Here is a 23,519-nt window from a genome sequence, read left to right as displayed (position 1 = left end):
TGAGTCATTTATCTTTTACAAGGACTTCTACATGAAGCTCTGAAGACTCAGGGCTACTGGTTAGCCAGCATAAGGCTTTAAGATAGAGTGTGATTATTAACAAAAAAAAAAAAGAACAGTGAAATATTTTCTGGGTTTGAAAGATTTTACTTTTCACATTAGTTACAAAAAAAAGAGAAAATGTGTAATTATTCAAGTCACCTTGCATATTAACTGTGTACTTTCCAATTTCTTAAACCGATTAAAAAACAAAGTGCAGTAATAATCAGAGGTAATAAAATTGCCTCAAATAATGTCAGACTATTCCCAAATGAAAGTTTCTTCCTCTCTGTAGAAAAGTAATACCAAAATTATGTACGCTTTTTTGATCAGACAGTTTAGGATGGCGCATGGGCCCTTAGCAGCTGAGTGCTTGGTTCAGCTCTCAGCTGGCTGGACCTTTGCTGCATATTATTCCCCTGCACTCATTTCCTGTCCATCTCTACTGCCTTAAAAAAGAAAACAATTACGTTAAATGTTATTTTAAGAAGCTACTTTATCATTAAATACCGAAATATACAGATTGTTTTCTAAAAGATAAAGGCTGATTAATTTGGGGAAACCCACTGTCATATTGGATTTTTTTGCTATGATTGCTATGATTTAATGTTGATTACTTTTACTTATTATTTCAACTTACGCACATTTTATTTTGCAAGGGTTCCAGTGTAGCACTGACAGTGTTGGGCAAGTTACTTTGAAAAAGTAATTAATTATAGTTACTAGTTACTTCTTCAAAAAAACAACTGAGTTAGTAACTGAGTTACAAGATTCTAAAAGTAATTAATTACTTGAAAAGTAACTATTGCGTTACTTTAAAAAACAAAAGTTTAACCCTCTGGGGTCCAGGGTATAATTTTTAACATTTTTAACTACTTTTGATTTTCCCTCCACATTTCACCTTTAAAAACTATTTACTTTGCCTTGTTTAGTATCATCCTTTTCAGCACAACCTCACGTGTCTGAATTTATAGTTATGTTTTCATTTTTTACGTACTGTATTAACACAATTGATCTAAAATCAGGCAAAAACATAAAATCCGATTAGAAAAAGTTATATTTTTTACTGTAACAACCACAAACATGTTTTTTGAATCATATTTCATAACTTTAAGTGCAAATATAAATTGTTAATTTTAAAATCCTATGCACAAGTTTTGCAAACAACAAAGTTATTTGCATCCATTTACCTTTTACCTTGATTTTTTAAATAACCATTTCAAACTATTTACAGAACAATCAGCTGTTCTGCATTCAATATGATGCCACACAAATTATTTGTGTCACTCCAAAATAAAAAAAATAATTTCTGTCCACTATAAAGGAGAACATCACAGCCTAATACCTGCAGGTCTGACAGCAGGTGTATCACTCCTGTTTCTACCTGGAGACAGCAGTCGCCTCATTGTTCTGACACACAACACAAAACTATCCACAACACTGCACACTAACTACACAAGACAACACACACTCCAAACATGCTAAACGTCATAAATCTCTCATATCTCAAAACTCGCTCTCTCTCTTTTTCTGCTGTCTTTCTCTCTCTCTCTCTCTCTCGCCATCACTTCTAAAGCTTCCCCCTCTTCTTAAACAACCAAAGGTCATGTCGCCATATCATTTTTTGATTGGTCGACATGGTGCATTTTTCCACCAACACGAAATGGCTGTTTTTTTGTTTTGTTTTTTAAATTTTTTAGTCATAAGCAGAGAGCGCTTGCTAGCGCTGTCCTTAGACAGTAAACGTGACAAAACTATTCAGAAAAAAACACACGTATATATTGTTTATCATGACTCTGGTTTTACGTGGCCTATCAACACAATTTTCACTGGTATATATCACCTTGTTGCTTTGTCTTTAAGTGGTCATGTGATTGGCTTACCACGACTACTTTATCCTTCCTCAGTTAAACAGCAGCACTCATGTGATTGTTTTGCCTTCTTAGCTCCAGGTGTTGTGCCAAAAAGTGATCATCTGCCAGAAAGTGTCCACGGGAGCGCGCGAAGCTGCTTAAAGCTGTAGCACCCAGATTACTTATGTGCGGTAAGGTGAAGACAGCTTCAACCGTCTGTTTGTTGAAAAATAGTAGCGCGACCGCACCGCATTTTCTTGTTAGTAATGGCAACTGCGTTGTAACGATAGAAATAGTAATTAGTTAGATTACTCGTTACTGAAAAAAGTAACGCCGTTAGTAACGCCGTTATTCCCATCGCTGAGCACTAATGGGTTTTACAGATAGCTCTTTCAAACATCAGCTAAGGGGTGCTTAAGCAGGAAAAAAATGCTTAATGGCATCCCGTTTTCTTTCTTTCTTTCTTTCTTTTGCAGAACATTTTTAAGAATGATTTAGCTGTAATGAAGGGAGATGTTTAAAAATAGACGCTATGACACTTTGGTCTATTGGTGGAGCAGTGTCTCATCTGAGAATATCTGCAATTTGCATACAGCCCCTCAGCTGTCTTGGAGATTAAACTGTTTAACACCCCTTGAGTCATTTCAGGGTTTGACATTTAACCTGTTAAAGAGCTCTCTTCGGATAAGGTTACTCTTCCTCCTCAGAAAAATCTAACCGTAATCATATCTTAATTTTGCAAATGCTGATTTGTGTGACAAAATCACACCTGCTCAAATGCAAACACATCTAAACACATCATCTATTGCACCTGTTTGAGGACAGTGACAGACTTCCAGCACAGAAACCAGCTTTGCTCAAGTATAATCACAACGTTCTCCCTGTTTGCAACACGAATACAAATGTGACTTCTGTCTCATATGATTAACATGTTGCTACATGTAAACCACCTAAAGGATGTGCCAGTCTGTGTTTGAACTGGGTTTCAAAACTTTGTTAAACTCATAGTACTAAGAAAAAGTTTTGAGTCACCCCTCTGTTCTTTACATTTTTCTTCCAAGTGATCTTATAAAGTTTTTCTTTTGACACTGGCGGATTTTTCAGTACTTTTAACTCTACTCATTTGGCCCCTTAGACCTATTATTCTAGCATAAAAAGGGCACCTAATTCAAGGGATTCATCGGACATAATAGCCAACTTAGCAAATTCACAATTTTGAATTAGATCTATAGGCACTTTGTTCGTAGGAACCTTTTGCAAAAATACATAACTTGTTCTCGTTTTTTTAGACTGAATCTATGAAAAATGCCAAAGATAACACAGTTTGACTAAGATAAAATTGTAATTTTGCACTAACAAGGTGATTTGCAAAGAGAGTCAAAAACCTTCCATATCTTGGCATGGTGAACAGTGTATCCTTAAGGAATTTGAGTAAACTGGACAAGTGAAGGGTTAAAAAAAAACTATCTATAGCTGATAAAACAGTATCTGAAAGTCCTTTCCTTAAACATAGTTAAGTAAAGATCAGCTGAAAGAGGATCGGAGAGATGCACTTGGCCCTTTAGTTGATTCATCTACTGTTTGCTGAAGTCTGATCAGAAACAGCCTCAGTGTAAGTGTGTCTGTCAAGAAGTCATTCTTAAGGAAAGGACACTGGGAGAAAAGACTGAGGTATGCCAAATTACACAAGAGCATCTACAGCCATCTGCACAGTAGAGGCTCTGTCATAATGCGGGGCTTCGTTTCAGCGAATGATGATGGGGATCTTGTCAAAAGTAAATATGAATCTAATTTCATCCCATGGATCCTGGAGAACTATTCCTGGAGATTACTTAAAGAAATTAAAAGAAACCTTTCCTAAGAGAGTTCGGCTTGTATTGAAGAATAAATGTACTCATACCAAATATTGATGTTCAAGTCTCTAAGCATTGTACCAACTCTTTTTTTTCCACATTAATACTGCATTTCCATTCTTATTTCCATGTTTTTAATAAATAAATAAACCTATTTCCTATTTTCCTGGCAAATTATAAAGAAACGAAGGTGACAGACTTTTGCACAATGCCCTGTGTATTTTCTTTTTATTGAGATAAATGAGTCTGCATACATGTTTTGGTCACATGTACGTCTTTTGCCGAGGCTGGAGACAGAGCAAAGAAGCGAATGAAAGTGTGAACACGTCAAATTTAACTGAGAGACTGGTTTCCCTGCAGCAGAGCTCTAAACAAGACTGTGACTAGAATGAAAAAATGTCCAACTTCACTCCAGCCGCCTCACTTCCAGGAACACAACCATCAAACACAAGCAGCACTTAATTAGCTTCTTGTTTTCTAACTTCACTCAGCTCTGCTCTACTTGTATGCTACTGTGTCCGTGCGTGTGTTTGTGTCTTCAGCCCAAGGCTGTGTCTGAACACATTTCACCAAATAGAATCCAATTTGTTTAACTTCTATTCAACACAAATACAGAGGAATGGCACGAGGAACTTGTGACAGTGTGCTGTGAACAGTGTGTGGGATTCTGTTAAGCTGCATGACCCTTGTGCTGGACACTGTTATAAAAATCCAGTTAAAGACTTTATCCACTTTTCTGCATGTATATCTTATTTTGCAACTTTAAACAAATGGTCAGTCAAGCAGCGCTTAAGACCTACCTGCGTTGTTTGGTATCTTGCCATTGCTGACTTGCTTGAGTCTCTTTTGGTGGGATTTGCCATTGTAGTGAATCTGGGCCTGTACAGCTGAATTCAGCTGTATGTTGCACACATCACACAATGTGTAGCTTCGTTGCTTCCTCTCCCTTTTTGGTCTGCAGAGCGTAGAATGCAAGGCGCCCCCTGGTGATTGCTCATCTGGTCGTACGCCCTCATCCCCTATGCTGCAGGAAAGCTCGCTGTCCATTTGCACTACCAGCTCAGTGCTGCCCGTCCTTTTGTCCAGCTCGATTGTTGGCAGCAACGACGGGCTGAACGGACGTTTCATACCTGTGGTAGAAGAAAAGAGCAAGATGGAGAAGATGTTTAATACAAACTGGAAGAAAGTACCCTTAGAGGCTAGCAATTACATACACACAAAACCCAAGGAAACATTGGATCCTCCTTTTCTTTCTGAGGAAGGCTAGAGAAGATGTGTAAAACATTATGGAATAACTTATCACAGTCTGGTCTGGCCTGGCCCATCCAGCAAGGAAAACCCTCTTAAAACCTGATAGCTGCAGAGGACAACTGCAAAAATACCCTTGATTCCTAAAGTGTCAAGGAGTGTGTGGAATCAAATACCCTCTGAACAGTGACACGTGTATAAAAACAAAAAACATTTATGAAGAGCCCAAAAAGATGATGCTGTTCATCTGGATGTTTATTTGGACATTTATGAAGAGATTAGGAAAGTGTGAAAAGAAATGCTGGGCACAAGTGCAAGCATGATCACACTGTCAGCTGTTGTTCATATGGTGGAGGTCCGGGGTGCAAGGAAGTACCACTTGGGGGAGACAGAGTGCTGCAGTGTGACTCTCAGAGGAACAGTAAGGCTCCTATGTCAAGCTATTTCACTTAGGATGACTCCATGGCAGAGTGCTATCTGTCCCCCCCTGCAAGCCAAAATGCTGCAGTGGAAACCATGCCGCCTCTATGCAGGATCTTCAAGTAACTGTGCATGGAACAAACAGGTGCATATAGGGGGGAAAAACTATAAACTATACAACCTACAGTATTTCTTCAACATCAGCAGCTTTAGGAAATATAGAAGTATATGGGATATTAAACACTTTATTTACCAGAACTATGTACAAATGGATAAAGAGACTTCTGTAAATGTGTCTGCTGAAGATAAGCAGGCCAAAAATATTGAAAGAGACAATTAAGATTCTCCGAAGAAAGCAGTTGAAAATAAGAGCTATTTGTTTCATATGCATCCACTCCACATAAATAAATGAGAAGGTAGCTCTACTGTAGCTCTGTGAAGGATTGAGCCATCACCACTGTAAAATGTCCCTGAAACACACCCAGCTGTGCATTTCTGCTGCTGGCTTTTTTGCCTCCGCCTCAAGTTATTTATGTAAACAACCAAACTGCTCAAACACATGCACCAAACACACATACGCAGAGAGTAAAGTTGAACCTATGACACATACGTACATACAAGCATTAAGAGAAAATGCTCACACAAGGACACACAAATGTGAGCAAACACACACACACACACACACAGTACTCAAAAACACATTAGAGCAAGCAGCCTCCATGAAAGCTGCTATTCACATTGCCAATCTGGGAGCACTCAAGAGGCTCCATCAGATGTTTTCTCAAAAGCTTTGAGCAATGCTGCTCTCTGGCACTGAATGAAAAAAAATCTCTGTAGTCCTTAACCACGCAACCTTCTCACTCCTGCCAGACAACTCAACTAGTCACCCTAAATTAGCAAGGTTGTAAAAACAAGAACCTTAGTGAAGACATGCAGAACACATAGAGAGCATATTGCACCCTTGCAAAAGATATTTCCTTACAGACCATTAAAGAATCCTAACATTCATATATACATTTATTTTTTTTCAGCCGGACAATTCTGCAAAGGTAGATTGTGACCTTATGCAGACCATGCTTTCAGATCATGCAGGCATGACTGTTACCATAGAGACCAGTGTAGCACAGATCTGTATGTTAAAAATTATTTTTTATTTTATGTGAATAAAGTTAACTTTAGAGCTTCAGTGGAAATGTATGTAGCATGACACATAAAAATGGCCAAGCTCACAGAAGGAACGTATTTCTACCTGCTACACTATCTACATTTTGAACATGAGTCATCTGGTTATACAGCTATGAAGAAAACCTTTATATAGGGATTTGACACACGTAAGACTGATGTACGTAAGACAGTTTTTTTTTTATTTAGAAATATTTGAAATTCTCTGTGTATGTTATAAAAGTGAGATTTTCATTTAACTGCGTAATTTTGATCTTACACAGATTTTCACAGCTAATTCAGTCAGCTTTGTTGTGTTACTAAAATAGAAGAAGAAACCCGGAATCTCTAGGCTGCATGCTCTTAAGCTTTTCAGTGCATCTATATTTGGAAAAACAGAGCTGCAGATTGTCTCGTGCTTTTAAGTACATACAGGGTTGTTCAAGGAATTCACTTCTAACAACACTCACCGGTGTCCCTTACTTCTCTGTCAATGTTATGATACAGGACAATGGACAGAACCAGCTACTTTCATGAACAGCAGCACCAGGACCAAAAGGTTTCTCCAGCTTTTTCAACAGTGAGTATGTGAGTCTGTTTGTACTGAATATCCTGCAGTGACTTTAAAGACACTTCCAGCTCAAGGTAGAAGCTGTGTGAGACAAGAGTCCATGCCGTGTCCACACAGAGATCTGTAGGCTGACACAGGACAGGAGATTGTCAGGGGGTAACCCTGGGGAAATGAGGGAGGGCAGGAGGCTCTGCCAGCCTTGCCATGTCCGCCGTTTCCGCTGTCTGATGCACCCCCACGCTGCACAGCCTCCTCCCTCGGCACATTGGAAACATCAATCACTGCTACGATCTTGCTGAAAGACTGAGGCTCACCCAGCATAGCAGCTCAGCAATAAAAACTCTATTTACGATCTTACGTCCGCTGCTCGCTGATCCTGAAATACTGTTGCACTTTCCCCAGCTTAAACCAGCCACTGGCCCACCTCAGACAGCTCCCCCACCCATCCTCTGTGGCCAGTTGGCATGGGGGCATTCTGGTTCAGGCAGAAACTGGCTTCCAGATGGACCGGCGCAAACACTGCATGGCAGTTAGCAGCTCTTAAATCACCCTGATGAGAGGGGAATACTGACAACAAGTGAAGCCAATTGGAAGCAGAGATTTGCATGCAAGTTACATGTTCCACATCCAGTTCAAACTGCCATGAGACAGACATGCATGTACAGGCATGGCTATACACAAACCATGCATGTGTACAGTTGCACACACAAACACAAACATATGCTGACCTCAGTTTTTTTTTTTTTAGTAAAGGGCAGCAATTCATCAAACATGCAGAAATTGCAAACTAAACACAAGCATTTAAAATTTATAAAATATATATTGAATCTGCTGTCAAAACCACATGGACTCATCTTAGCAACGCAACAAACACAACTGAAAAAAAAAATGAAAATAATCTAATCAAGCTAACAAGCATTAAAGCAGCTACAACACACACACACATATGCGGAGATGTCGTGCATTCACTGGGTAAGAGGAGATTAAAAAAATAAAAGGAAATGAAGTAGAAGAAAAAGACTCCTGTCTAAATAATTGGATACAAAATATCAATAGCCCAGATTTCTTGCATAAAGCAATCCTGACAGCAAGGACTGTAAGCAAAATGACTGCAGAAGGGGATAATCTATTTCCCTGTCTGATGCATTTCAGATGGGGAAGGATCAAAATCCTCCTGACAATCAACTAAAGCACAGAGCATTTATTATAGAGGTCAGTGGTGCCAGGGAGGCAGAAAGAAACACATGGAAAGAGTGAGGAGAGATTGGTAAAGACAGAACAAAGTCTCTTGTATAATTGGCATCATCAAAGTATCATTACTGTCATGATGACTGTATTGTCATTACTGCAACTACAGAACGGGCCTGAGGTCCATGTCTTTGTGCCCAGCACATCAATGTTGATTATGTAAAGTCCAGGCTGCGGTCCTCTAATGAGTGTAATTATACAGGAATCAGTGCAGTGCTTACTGAGAAAGAAACCTCAACTGTTGTATGGCTAGTTCAGTAGTCGAAAGCTAGGACAGAGTGTTTGCAGTCCCTATCACCCCAAACCCAAGCCCGAGAGTAAATAAAGAGCACTGGCACATGAATTGATGTGTTTTCTCTAATCTCTGTTTGCAGCAGTTCTTTGGGAGCGCACAGGGAGGGCATTTGTTCACTCTGTTTGTGTGTGTGTGTTTGTTTGGCAATGAATGTGTGTTTGTTTGCAAAAAAGAAAAAAAACAGGGGAAATTTATTATATTATATGTATAATTATTTATACAGCATCACGCTGATCCCATCAGTGGGGGATCAGTTACACCTCAAAAGAGAACTTGGACAGGACAAAATCTGATTTCTTATTAAAACCTACAAGGTTTACATGCGGTTACATGAGGTTAACAGCATTAAAGATATTTATATTATAAGATATCCAAAATGACAAGCTAAGACATATCATGTCTGTCATAGCCTTTGTGAAAGATATGGGATGTGGTAACAGTTTACAAGCTTTCTTGTGATGTATCTCCACCGAGCAGAACTTCATAAAGACCAATTATCATGTTTACTTCTTGTCATTTGAACCGTCTTGTAAATTAAACCGCTTGTACATTTGCTTGCTTTTAAAAGTTTTTCAAAGCAGACCATTTCTATTGCAGTGTAAACAACCTACCGCAACAATCCGGTGAGCCTCTGTGCTCAAGCGCTTGTCAACAGTATGAAAAAAAAAAAACAATTTCCTGTAAGCGGCTGGTGGGAGAGAGATAAGCAAAGTGAGAAAACCCAAAGTTTCAAATTTGCATTCATGTGTTACAAATGACACAAGTCTGTGTCTGGTCTAAGGAGCTGGTTGTTTCATTAAAAATAAGGATCTGCATAACACTAGTTATTTCAGTCTTGTTTTATGAGACTTAAGCAAATATCCTAATACTGTCACGGACCGCCGGGGCAGACCGTGTGGAGAGTGCGTGGAGGACTCAGGTGCAGACACGAGTGACACGGGAGTAAACTTTAAACAAAAGCGAGCCTTTTATTGTGGCTGGTAACGCAAGAGAAACAAACAAGAATAAGGGCAGCTCAAAAGCAATAACTAAACAGAAACCTAAACTGGGAATGAACTATGGTAAGGCTATGAATACAACAGACCGGGCATGGAAACATGGAGGGTGGGAACACAGACGACGCGACGCAGACTACATGAAACACAGAGACTAAATACACATGAGGAATGATCAGGGGAAGTGGCCACACATGGGAACGCAGCTGACACACATGAACTTAACGACAGGACAGGAGGAGTGAAACTGAATACACTGACAGTGAATGCAGGCCTTCAAAGTAAAACAGGAAACATGAGACATGAACCGGGGAGACGTAGTACAGGGGGAGGTGACATAACTGACAGCATGAACTTGACAGTACAAGACACACAGACATGAACACACGAAGGGCAAGGGAGACGTAATGCAAGGGTGGTATATACAGATGGCTGGACTAACTTAATGAACCTAAACAATCAATAAACATCAAAATAGACTAAACACAAAACACTGGGTCGCACGACCCAGGACCATGACAAATACACATCTTGCCAAATTAGGATTTCCTTTTCGTTGTGTTACCTCATCTACTTCACAACATTTCCATGTACTCTTTGGTAACCACAGAAGCACCTCTTTTTTGTAGCATAAACAGAAGTTTCAAACAGTAATATGCAGACTTTATAGCAACCAACAAAAACTGGAGTTTCCTTTTTTTCTTTTTATCTCTTATTCTGTTTTACTTTACATGGTTTTATCTTTCAAACAGTCAGTCAATCTTTGTCTTAACTTTTCTCTTTCTGCATCTCAAAGACACATCCCCCAGGAAGCAGCTATTAATATGTGCCGGATGGTTTCAAGTTATGTGAAATACACATTCTCATCCTTGTTTGTTGAATCAGACTGTGTTCAAGCTTACAGGAACATGAGCAAAATTAAAATTTATGTTTTTGGATGTACAGTGATGGATGACTTTCGTATTGTTTTAGGATGTAAGAAAAAGTCAGTTTTCTCTTTTCGTGCTTTGGGGGGATTTTATAGCAACATGTCAAAAAGACTATATGAGCGTGACATCCTATATGGATTGTTACCCCCCTTTCGTTAAATTATGCGCGCCGAATAAGCCAGATGCATTAAGTCACAGTGGAAATAAACGTGAATTGTGTGCACTATTAAACAAAAAAGAAAACTACACAATGGAGAGGGTAATCTACAGCTTTTCCTAACAGAGCTCAAGTGGAATTTAATCCTTTCATTGAGATTTCACTCAGAAATGTTAGTACTTCAAAACGGTGCTCGAGAGAGGAACGTAGAAAAGGTGGAATGAATGGAGCCGTAAAGATGAGCATGTAGGAGTTATTTAGTTCCACGTCGATCAAAGGATGAGAAGAAACATCTGCTCACCAGTTTGCAGCTGTATGCACACTGCTGTTTTGAAAACTGTTAAAGTTCAATAAAGGATGCAACTTGGTATTTTTGATTTGTGCAGCTATAAAGCATCAGATACTCATCTGTTACAACCCTGACAAATAAAGATTTTGCATTGTACGATTGTTCACTCGCTTCTTTTCCACCGAGTTTTGCCTTGTATTTATTACCTCGCAAGAACAAGTTCTGTGCCTTGTGCTTTTCAACTCTTATTATTCAATGACACAGTTCCCTTCCAGAGTTACTGTCATGCACTCGGTCAAGCATAGCAGGTGAAACTGATGCCAAACACCAGCTTTTACAGTTTTCAAAAGGCACACAACCACCGCACTGAATACGCTGACTCCATCTAGTGTGGCCCATTTATTTCTCGACCGCAAAAAAACAGACCAGTCCAGTTTTTACACTACTGTTCAAACATCCGTCTACCTCAAGTGTTCCAAAGTTAGCCGATGCAGGAAAACAGGCGCATATTCGCCTTATTCACATTTGACCACAAACTCAGCTGGGGAACTGCCCAGCAGGAGTAAACACAGACACTGGGAAAGTTTCCATACAACACTAGATATACTTAGACATGGACAAACCCAGACTCAGCCACAGTTACAACATATGCACACACTTACACACACACTGCTCAATCAACCAGATGCACAAATCCACAGAAATGCAGATGGGGAGACACAAACTTAACTCTCCTGGAGTCCAGATTTAAGATGTGACTTTGTTCACCTCCTATCTAAGAGGTGATTATTTTACAATCTGCTTTGGCTCGTGCCACCAACCTCTTGTCAGTTTGTGTCTGTGTGCTTCAGCAAACATCTAACACAATCTGTAAGAGCTAAACAACACAATCCCCTGACAGTTATGAGCCGTTGTGAAAGCAACAGCAATATTTGGGAGAGGCACTGCTGAAGTCATTTCCAGCCAGGAATAAATCTAATTAATTTCTTAATGGCTAGTCATCTTCATCCCACAGGGCATCTGTTGGCTGAGGTGCGACACAAAACGCTGGCGGTTTGTGAGCCATGCCTGTGGTGTTTGGCGTATCTGCAGAGGTATTCTGATGACCAGATTTAAAAATAACATCAAGGACATTTGCCACCGCTGGCTTGAACATGCATGACTGAGAGAATCACTCAGATTTATTAGTACTGACTGGTGCTGGCTTCCCCTTCACTCACTTTCACTGCAAATTATGCCAGAAAAAGCAGTCCACCCTCTAAAAGGGAAAAATTTGACTGTCCTTTTTTCACTCATTCTAACTAATAATTACAAAAATGTACAACCATCTGCTTTACCAGCAATCCACAACCAGCAAGATTCAGATAATGCTGTGTGCTCTGACAGATGTCTGGGGAAATGGATTTATTCAGATCTGACAGGCCACAGATTTTGCAGAGAGAGTGTATGGATTTTTGCTTTCAGATAAGAAACTCTAATCCTGCAAGTAAGGATGATGTGCCCTGTATGACTTTCTCAAGACACTAATGCAATTATCAGCTAATATGTTCCGATACTTAAATGCCAAACTCTCACATTTTCAAAGAAAAACATGCAATTCCCCAGATAGTTTACAGAGTTTTTCACATAGAGGGGGAAGCAGGGAAGCATTTCTAGCCCAGATAGCATGACTGATGAATGGGAGGAAAAAGACTGCCTTTAGGACATAGGAGAGAAGGAAGAAGGGTGCAAGTTGGGCACAGGTGCAGTTCATCACTCTACTGCATGCAGCTGAAATTAAGTACAGCCTTTTTAACTTCCTTTTTATGCCTGCACATTCCTGCACCCACAAAAACAAATACGCAAACACACAGTCCTCCATCTGTGTAAACTTGTTATTCCACTAATATATTTTTAAAGTGGGTAGATGATTGTAAGCTCTTTAAAAAAAAAGTGAATCAGAAGGCAGTTGTGGCTAGGGATGGCCTCTGATCTGTTTCTCTTTAAGAGCGAAAGAAACTATGTGGAGCAGACGTTCTCTCACAGTGTTATGTATAATTAAGGAATCCATGGTATTTTGACCACACAGTTTTTAGACAAGAATGATCTGAACAGATTCAGACTTAGCTGGCAGAGAAAGAGGAAGGCTGTTACAGGCTCCTGTTGGCAACGTATTAAAGGGATCATGTTCATCTTTTGCTGCAGCTCCACACAAGCTTTCATCTGTCATCAAGTTTAAACACATTTTTATAAAGGTGTAAAAAAGGTGCTGAACCCTGAAATATTATTTGAATTACGCTGGTTGAACACGTTTTGATTATTTTTGATGTTATGTAACCACAAACGTCTGAGAGTTGTTCAAATGTAAACTTCTTTTCCTTTACCTGAACAAGACGTTCCTATCTAATTTATGTTTGTATATATTAATAGGGAAAAAGATAATCAATCCAGCTAAATACAGGCGTGGTGTCTGTTTAAAAACTAAGTGATGCTTTGATTTAAGCTCATGAATCAAACTTATGATAAAACAAAAGGGATGTTTAAATCCAAATATTTCTCATATGAATGTAGCCTTGCGACTGTTAATCATGAAGGTGTGTTATTAATTATTAAAAATTAAGACATTTACTTTAATTTACTCATAACAGATTAAGGTTAATAATCCAAACCATATAATATGTAACTGAAAAAACAGGTGATTTTGACACAATGTTTTCTATAAATTTCATTTTTCTTCATTATCAATTGTCATGAGAATCTCTATATGTTACCTTTAGTGGCCACACCTACAGCATATACAAACATCATGCATCAAACCTGCCAACCTGTTTCCCCAGCGAGCAGTGTACAGACGCAGTTGAAACCTGAGTCTCATCCCTCCGCAGCCACTTTTCCACTGTAGAAATGCTTTCAAAATTAGAAAGTAATAAACAAAATAAGCAAACAACAAGAAGAACTAGACTTTAAACTGCTGGATTAAAACCATCTCATATTCCTCTCTATTTTTTATTGCTGCCTCTTTTTGCTGATAGCTTTTAGGGAGGAGGCTTCTTTGAAGCCCGTGGTGTATTGTTTACAAGCATTCCTAATGAGCCGCTTCTTCTCATTGGTGTGATGCGGGGCTGGCTGATGGTAGTTGTAATCACTGAGAGGATTTGATTGCATTAGCCTCATCCCTACCTGTTGTTAATGACATTAGTTCTGTAGGAGGACATTCATTAGAAGCAAAAGAGCTGAGTTAGGTTTCCTCACATGTAGGGAGAAACACTGACAAAACTGCCTTCTCTGATGTAAACAAATCTAATTTAGTGATGCTTTTGACTATTTTATGCTTTTAAAAGTTATACAGGAAACAGGTATTTGTTCCGATGCAGAATCCACCCTAAGAAATAACAGAAGTTCTGTTATTTCAAATGAGGTGGACCACATAAAACTAAACATTTCCACTTTTCCACATATGTCTGAATGGACACATACAGACACATCAGTGCAACAGGAAGGGGTTTCTGAAGATAGAAGAAATGCAAAGGTGTCCTGATAAAGGGAGATAAAGGCCACTGCTACTTCAGTTTGACATGCTGTTTCAGCATGTGGTAAGTGAGACTGATTCAGCTGCACATGTCTATCTCTGTGTGTGTGTGTGTGTGTGTGTGTGTGTGTGTGTGTGTGTGTGTGTGTGTGTGTGTGTGTGTGTGTGTGTGTGTGTGTGTGTGTGTGTGTGGTATTCAAGACTATCCAACTGTATTATCCAGGGATCAGCTATGGTGTTGATGCTGGCGTGCAAGTTGTCCTTGCCAATGAGCTACTCCTGCATCCATCCGTCACTGTGGCACTCCCAGGATTACATACCTAGAACTAAGAGCACTTGTTATTTATGTTGCCATGTTACTCAAGGGGACACACAAAGACAGAGATTATTAGAGGCGATACATACAGTACAGAAGGGCAAGGAGTCTGGTAGCAGATGGTCTGATGCCCGTAGAACACTAACTTTAACTTTTAGTAGCCAGAATTGTCACAAATTCTGAAAAATGCATGGAAAACTTTGGAAAACTCACCTTTGCTAAGGCTGAAATTATTAAGTCAATTATTTTTTCACAAGACCAGGATTATATCTTTTAATATTTGTTATTTACATTTAATATACATCGATGAATGTATGTTAAAAAATGAACTATGACATATACATAGTCCTGTAAATTATATATTTAAAATTGATTCGCTACTTCTAAACAATAGATGTCCTGGAATACAAGGAATAAAAGAAGTCAGAATAGGAAACAAAGCAATTGTGGTTGGTTTACAGTTTTCTACAAAGTTTTCTTCTGGTTCAATAATATCCCTCCGTACAGATTTTTATGCCCCATGCATGTAGAAACCAAACCTCTCATACACATGCCTCTAGCTTGGCAGTGTACCAGAATACAGAGATGGATGGGAGCTGGATGATGTGAAAACAACACCAAAGTGCAATGACAATGAGCATAATCTGCCTATAGTTTGGTCCAAGTCTAAATTTTTTCATTTTCATTCACTGTCATCCATAATTTTTGGAGTAATCCTGCAAACAAACTAGCGAAACAGACAAACCAATAACCAGGTTATATTATTATAGATTTGTTGGAGCAAATATTTCTTTATAGTAGACACCTCTTAAATGCAAGGTCACATCTAGCAGCCTCGCTGTGTTCACCCGCTAACCACCACTATCTGCGTACTGTGTGGTGCTGGGCAAGTGCCAAACTATCAGAGTCTGCCAACACTTGTGTGAAAGCATTTGCCAAGTACTGGCTCAGCGATAGTGAAACGCGAGAAACAGAACATTAGCCTTCAAAATAAAGTTCTGTCTTTTGAAATGTGTCTGTACCAGCAGTAAGCCACAAGTTTTATTTTAAAGGCAAATTGTCTCTGAAGTCAACTTCTTCAGTGGTAACCTGGTAGCAACCAAAGCAAGCAGGAAATTGTTGGCAGAGCACTGTATACCTCTTTTTGACAAATTTCACCTAGCAACAGTCAACAGCCTCTTGGCAACTGATCAGGGAATACACATTTTTCCTTAACACCCAGTCACCATCAGGGGGGCTGAATGATCTCTAGGCCTGCGTGGCTGGGGCCTTCTTTTAGAATTCACACTTCTCTCCACATACTCATCCTATAAGGGTCAATGCTGCAAATAAACCTAGAATTGTGGTTTCCTTTTTGACTTTATTTTAATAATAAATCTGAAAACATAAGACTGACCTCTTAAAATAGGCCTCACTCATTCACATCTTTGGCTTTACCTTGAGACTTAATAATTTAACAAGTTAGCTTTGCAGTGGTTAACATTTAATGAAAATAAATACAGCTCAATCATTTTATACATTAGTTTCTTGAGTTTCTTGACTTTCCTTTCAGCAGTATATAGCCAGGGCAGAGAATAATAAGTAAGAGGTGAGCAATTGATTAAAAATACTGAATACTTCTAGGTTCAAAGGAATGTTTAAACACATTAACACAGCTATAGAGCTCCAATGAAACACATCTCTCTGTCAAAAAATATCACGAATGGCTTTGATACAATATTTACATCCTTGTCAATACTCACTCATAGCAGTTTGTCTCTTATAGCTTACACTTGCCTCTGTTACATCTCTTTGATCATGTAACTTTAACACATTTGCAAGCAGTAATCTATTATAACATCATTATGTCCATTGGGAAAGACCATCTCTGAATCAAGGAGGGGCCTAAGGGTACATCTGTCACCATCTTACAATGCTGTGATTGCAGCCATTCCCCAAGTCTCTGTGAATGGTACTCATGGCCATTGATCAGTGGGCTTTGATCAGTGGTTGTTGATCAATGGTCATGAGAATTTGCATAATTAGAGAGGAACTGACCTCCCAGCCCATTATTTCTTCAGTGGGCTGGTTTCAGTCATTATGCTGTTTATAAGATTGGGGAAACCTGCAGTCAGCTGAGACTGAAGAAGTCCCTTGGATGAGGGGCGATCGTGGCTCAGGAGTTGGGTGTTTGTCTTGTAATCAGAAGGTTGCCGGTTTGAACCCCGGCTTGGACAGTCTCGGTCGTTGTGTCCTTGGGCAAGACACTTCACCTACCGCCTACTGGTGATAGCCAGAGGCCAGAGGGGCCGATGGCGCGATATAGCAGCCTCACCTCTGTCAGTCTGCCCCAGGGCAGCTGTGGCTACAACTGTAGCTGCCTTCACCAGTGTGTGAATGTGAGAGTGAATGAATAGTGGTATTGTAAAGCGCTTTGAGGGCCCCGAAAAGCGCTATATAAATGCAATCCATTATTATTATGAGTGACGAAACGTTTCTCCCACAAAACGCTACATCCAGATGAACAGAATAAACTTTTGGAGATTTACTTATGTGGATGATTGAGAATGCATCAAGACCCATTGTCCATTTTATCTGAGAACTGCAGTGACAAAAAAAAGAACAAATCCATCCACATATGCTAACATTTGCACAGTTTCCTGTGTTCATATGCTGCCCTGTGCATATACTGCATAAATAAGCCAGAAATTCTAATCAAGACTATGCGTCTATTGCATGTGAGCAAGTGGTAGAGCCTGTGTTCACAATGTGGCATCCTTGCTGTGAGCAATCAGACAGAGGCCGTACTCTGCTGCCCCTGCACTCCAAAAGCCAAAGCAGAGATGAAGCGCTGCAGGAGTGCGGGTGGAGGGTGCATGACACTGCGCGCGCTCCTGTAATGCAAGTATTATCCATGCCAAAACTTTTATAGGGAAGTGTATTGGCTTTGTTAACCTTCAGGCACCTACAGAAAGACTACACACATACTGTAATCTATGCTTGGAGTCTTTCCAAACAAGTCCATAAGTACAGGCAGAGATGATGAACAGCCAAACAGATGAATAGACACATTCACCATCGTAAATCTGTAAATCAGCTATTAGTAACCTCTGCGTGGTACCTGGATCACAGACAGTCTTTTACAGCCAAGATCATGGGTAGCTACTGTGGTTATGCCGTGGCTGATGCATTGCAATTGCATGCACACACTTCTGTGCAAACACTTAGACAGTTTGTACTTGACACTGTGTTTTAGCCCGTTTGGAAAAAGCAAAAGAAAATTAAACTGCACTGCTGACAAAAAAGACAAACGACTGCAACCTTCGAACTCCGCGAGCCAATTAAGTTGCCCCTTAAAATTCCTCGCTGCTCTATGACCGAAGCTGTCTGCGAAAAGCCAAGCATCACGTCTTGTGCCTTTCACTTAGCACAGCACACGTGACTGCTTTTGGGGCCTGGTTGTGCCTTTGGGCATGTAGCCAGTTTCCTGTCTTAAGTGTGAAGGTTAAGGGAGGAAAAGGCTCATGAGGAAAAACTTTCTGGCATGTATGACTGTAATGAAACAATGTAGTGCTAAAAGTACCACCTGTATTTCTACATAACACACACCTACATGCAATAGCACACACATCCTTCCCCCCTCCCTCCTTGCACTTGCTGGCACATCTTCCCCTTTTCTATCAGCATGTAAAAGACCCCCAGGAACCTATTAACACTGTTAAACTAGGGTAATTATGTAGCTGACACTTTCAACGCCGAGCAAGAGGGAGGTTGCCTAAAATAAAATGACGAAATGTGCGCGTGAGAAAGCGCAACTGCACAATTGTGTATGATGTTCGATGATGTGCGCGCCTCGTCAAATGCTCTCACAGGAAGTGAAGTGAATCAATCAGGTTGCCACTCATAATTACGGGACTATTAATAACAAAACATGCTGCTGTTACCTCCACAACAGCCTTAACTGCTGGAATGAGTCCACTAGGAAAATAGTCTTATCACCATATCAATTATTCAGCCCTCGTTAGTGCATGCTCTTTATGGCTGCACAGACATTTCACTGCTGGTTATATATCTGTTTCCTAATGTATTTTGGGATAATGGTGAGGATCAAGCACCCTCTCCATCACTGTCTTAGTGTCAGTGACTAAGACAACTGCTGCTCATCAATCACATGCTAAACCTCTATAGAGAAATCAACATACTGACAGCCTTTTAAAAGCAGGAGGACCAAGTTGCTTAGAAAAGCCCAGGAGGATTTGATTGGCAAGAATAAGAAGGCACACGCAGAGGCTACTATTTATGAGATTGTTTACAGATAAGGAAAGTGGTGATATTAGGCTTTTGGTGACAGGTAATTGAAGACTTTAAGTTAAAGAGTTAAAGTAAGTGACAGTTATTTTAATCAGAAATAAACTAAAGCTCAGACAAAAACCACAGATAGCGTGTCAAATGACAGATGTCTTCTCAGTAAATTTACTAGATAACCAGAATTGCATCTGCTATTTACTTGAAATAGAAACAAACATTTTTTAAACTTATATCTTAATAGGACGCTTCTATTTTAATAAATGCAAACTTAAACTATAGGCCATAACATCGGAAAATATACCACAATGACTTTGTTTTCTTTGATGCTTGACACTGTGGGTGGGTGATAAGCGTGGCTTATCAGTAACTAACTGAACACTAATCTTAAATCTTACATATTCAAATCAACTCAAAGCACCTATATGAAAGTGAAGAATACTTTCTCCTGAAGGATAAATGATATGCTTCATAAACCATGACAGTGGATTTTAAATCAACCAATCAAGGTGTGATATAAGTGCAAACTTTCAGCTTTAATTCAATTAGATTAACAAAAGTATTGCATTAACTATTTAAGAAATAAAGCAATTTTTAGAGAATCGGGAATTGACTCTGCAGTCAGTGACTGCCTGAAGTCTAGAATGACTAAATGCTGCATTTCCTCCCTTGAATTGCTCTGCCAGGCCTTTACTGCAGCCACCTTCAGTCGTTGCTTGTGTGTCCCTGTGGCTGCAGTTTTGCCTTCAGTAACTGAAATGCTCTGTTGGGTTGTGATCAGGTGACTGACTGAGTGACTGAAGAATGTCTTATTTCTTTGCCTTGAAAAACTCTTAGCATGTTTTGGGTCATTATTCAACTGCCATCTGATTAGTTTTGCAGCATTTGGCTGAATCTGAACAGAGAGTATAGCCATGTACATTTTCACATCATCAATACACACAAGTGTTCCACTGGCAGTCGTAGATGTCCATGCCATAACACTCCATCATGTTTGACAGATGATGTGGTATGTTTCAGATCATGAGGTATTTTTGTCCTTTGCTATACTTTTTTCTTCCATTCATTATGGTACAAGGTAATCTTGGTTTCACCTGTCCAAAGACTACTTTCCAGAACTGTGCCGGCTATCTGATGAAGTCTAATTCTCCTTTTTAAGAAGAAACCAAACTATACATGTGGCCACTCCTAAAGTTTTTATGAAATGAGTTGTGACATGCAACAGGTTTATTTAAGGTTTTCAGCCTATAATATCCATAATATCCTCCTTCACTTAAATCAACATCTATATTGACCTCAAATTGAGAACTCCAGTGAAAAGCTAGTTCAGCACGTGGAATTACTCTAGATCTTTTATCCACTTAATTTATCACGACATATTGAAGGAACAGAACATGCAAGTCTCTGAAAATGGGGGACAATGTATAAAAATGATTTGAATTCCTAACGACTTAAAGCAATACTTTTGTTAAACCTACTTAAACCTTCAACCTGAAATTCTGCACTTAAATCACACCCCGACTGTTTGATTAAAATTCACTGTGGTGTGATGGAGGCAAAATTACAGAAACAGTGTATCTGTGTATCTTTGTTCCAACACTTACTGATCTAACTGTATGATGTCAACACGGCTTTAGAATGGCCACAAGATGAGAAGAGGTTTAAAAAATCTGCTTTTTTAGCCTAATTGCGAGACAGTATGGAAGCCCGCTTCCGCCACTAAAAAAAATAGTTAATAGAAATAGAAAACTGCGACTTATTAACTAGAAATTTTGACTTACATTTCTCAAAATTTTGAGTTAACAACTCGAAATTTCAAGTTAGCGTTGCTAATCAGTAATGTATGTGAATGACGTCGTTTCCTTGTTACCCGGAAATTGAAGCCCTCGGCTATAAATGCTGAAGCTACCAGTATTGTAGCCAGTCATCAATGCACAAATTGCTGATTATTTTCAGCGTGGCTTCACAAATGATGAAATCCTTGTGTTATTAGCTGAATCACATGGCGTTACTATCAACAAACGTACTCTCGAAAGCGCCAATTTGTTGCGATCCGGTTTTGAGTGCACATTCCACCTAGATTACTGATTGGCAGCACTAACAGCAATAATTTCAAGTTATTAACTCAAAATTCTGAGAAAAGTAAGTCAAAATTTTGAGTTACTTTTCTCGAAATTTCAAGAAAATAACTCGAAATTTTAAGTTATGGATACGTTTTTTGGGCGGAAACGGGCTTCTATAAGACAGTGTTGACTGCAACTATATATCTAGAGGATAGTAGTACTCTAGATGGCTATATATAAATCCTTCTCTCACAGACAAAAAAAAGACAAAACACTCAAAAGGAATACAAATTAGTATAAAGAAAGTTTTAGTTCTTTGTATTGAGATTTACTTCTGTAAAAAAGAAAATCATACAGTGAGCTGCTAATGTACTGTAACTGAACACAGCCCTATGATCAGAATAATAACGTGATATAAGTAATCCCACTGACTACTTTAAGTTACACATTTGGCAGTATAGCCCATGAGAATAATAATCAGTTGTAATGTAATACACCTTCAGAGCAATCTCTCCAGCCTGGCCAGCAACCAGCAGTTTAACACTTAGTGTGACACAATGATAAGTTGCTGTTATACAGGATACACTCTTAGAATAGTGTGATGGATCAATGGATATAGTGGTGACAAGTGAGAATGTCAGAGGGTGCTACAACAGTACTATCCTTAGGTACTATGTGATATGTCGCTATACTGCACAGCCACTCTGAAAGTTGGCCTCGTCTTACCGCTCTTACTCAAATCACTGAAGACTGCCACTTTGAAATCAACAGCAGCCGCAGCTAAACTCAGACTGACTTCTGGCCTTCTGCTGGGTGTCTGTTATTACAGCCGTCCAGTTTGTTTTGATCAACTTTTTGGTTTTGCCCGGTAACAAATCCAGTTGCCTTATCTAATTTTAACAGACTTGATGGGCAAACAGAGACAAAAACACCACAGAAAGAGATAAGAAAGTGAGAAACGGAGGTTTCAAGCTTGCTTTGCTGCCACTGAGCTCAGTCTCTTTCTGGAATAAGAGCAAACCCTAAAACTTAAACCCTCCCGGCTTCATAGCTTAGGCACAATATCACATATATATTACATTGATATATGATTGCACTTTATTTAATATCACACTGGTGTGCTAAAGCTGGTGTAAGACAAGAAAAGAAAAGCGCAAAGACCAATACTTGAAAACCTGTGGAGGTGCGAAGCTGCCCATCCCTGCATGTTGGGATTAATTAGTCATAATGTCCTTATCTTTCATCCCACAAGATGTCTGTTGAGTGAAATATGGCAGCATCTTATCAGTGAGTATGTGTGGGATGATAGTTTTGAAAGCCAATAAAAAGTTAAGATAATTAAGTCTAGCATGAGTCTTTTGGCCCTCCAGATGTTTATACAGGATATTCAGTAGGATATGACAGCATCCTCCACCCCTCTGCTAGTCCAGATTAAAAGGGATCCAATGATTTATCCACCTGCTGTACAGCTTTCTTTTTAATGAGCTTCTACATCGACTTCATCAGCAACGATATTCAAGCTAACAACCTAAGGCTATTCAGCGGCATGGGTGGATTCTTTTTAGCCACGGCCCATTTCCATATCTAGGGCAGCAGTTGTAGGCGCAGTGACAACATAAAGATGTAGTGAAAAATGCGTCTAAGAACCAATTACTGTCTCTGACTCTCTCAAAGATTCCAAGAGGCTTGACAATTTTTTGCTGTAAACAACAGGCTTCGAGTTTTAATCACGAATAAACTTTATAAGCAATGCAGAGACAGAGATGGGACATTTACAGTGATTTGATAGTGATTTGGAGACTTTTCTTAAAACTTTAAACTGGTCTTTAAGATCCAGTTCATTAAGGAAATTCATTATAAAAGATTATATGACTATGAGAATATGTATGCTTGTCATCGACCTGGTCATTCCACACAGCAAGCACCAGTGACATATGCTCAAACAGAAATGGAAAAGCGGATGAGAGTTCTTTCCTTTTTAATTAACTTACTCTGACAGTATGTGACACTTACAATAGAATTCAAGAATAAAGTCTGACATCCTCAGAAATTTTTTTAAGTGCTCCCACAGTAATCCACTCCTCTGGTGTGGATTACTGGAGTTCGTATGCGTCCAACACATATTTTATCCACCTGTCTCATACTCCCCCCTTTTGCTGCTAAAACAGCCCTGACCCATCAAGGCATTGACTCCACTAGACCACTGAAGATGTGGTGTGGTATCTGGCGCCAACAGGTTAGCTACAGATCCTTTAATTTCTCCAAGTTGCAAGCTGTGGCCTCTATGGAT

The 23,519-nt window shown here is 39.4% G+C and overlaps 1 protein-coding gene across 4 annotated transcripts in view; it reads right to left on the bottom strand.

Annotated features, from left to right (window-relative positions):
- znf385c (zinc finger protein 385C) overlaps positions 1-23,519 on the bottom strand; it is a 147,395-nt gene that overhangs the window by 88,355 nt on the left and 35,521 nt on the right. For all 4 annotated transcript variants that reach the window (XM_086289780.1, XM_086289783.1, XM_086289781.1 and 1 more), the window contains exon 2: positions 4,546-4,875. In XM_086289780.1, coding sequence (XP_086145906.1) covers positions 4,546-4,873 — 328 coding nt within the window. In that variant the 5' untranslated portion in view covers positions 4,874-4,875. The remainder of the gene's footprint in view (positions 1-4,545; positions 4,876-23,519) is intronic.

The sequence above is a fragment of the Aulonocara sp. 'chitande type north' Nkhata Bay genome, linkage group LG4, assembly GCF_057382095.1.
Source record: "Aulonocara sp. 'chitande type north' Nkhata Bay isolate Kocher_YH1m ecotype deep benthic linkage group LG4, A_spYH_male_GT1.1, whole genome shotgun sequence".
NCBI lineage: Eukaryota > Metazoa > Chordata > Actinopteri > Cichliformes > Cichlidae > Aulonocara > Aulonocara sp. 'chitande type north' Nkhata Bay.
The sequence above is the reverse complement of the archived record's forward strand: the minus strand, read 5'-3'. Positions and strand labels throughout refer to the sequence as shown.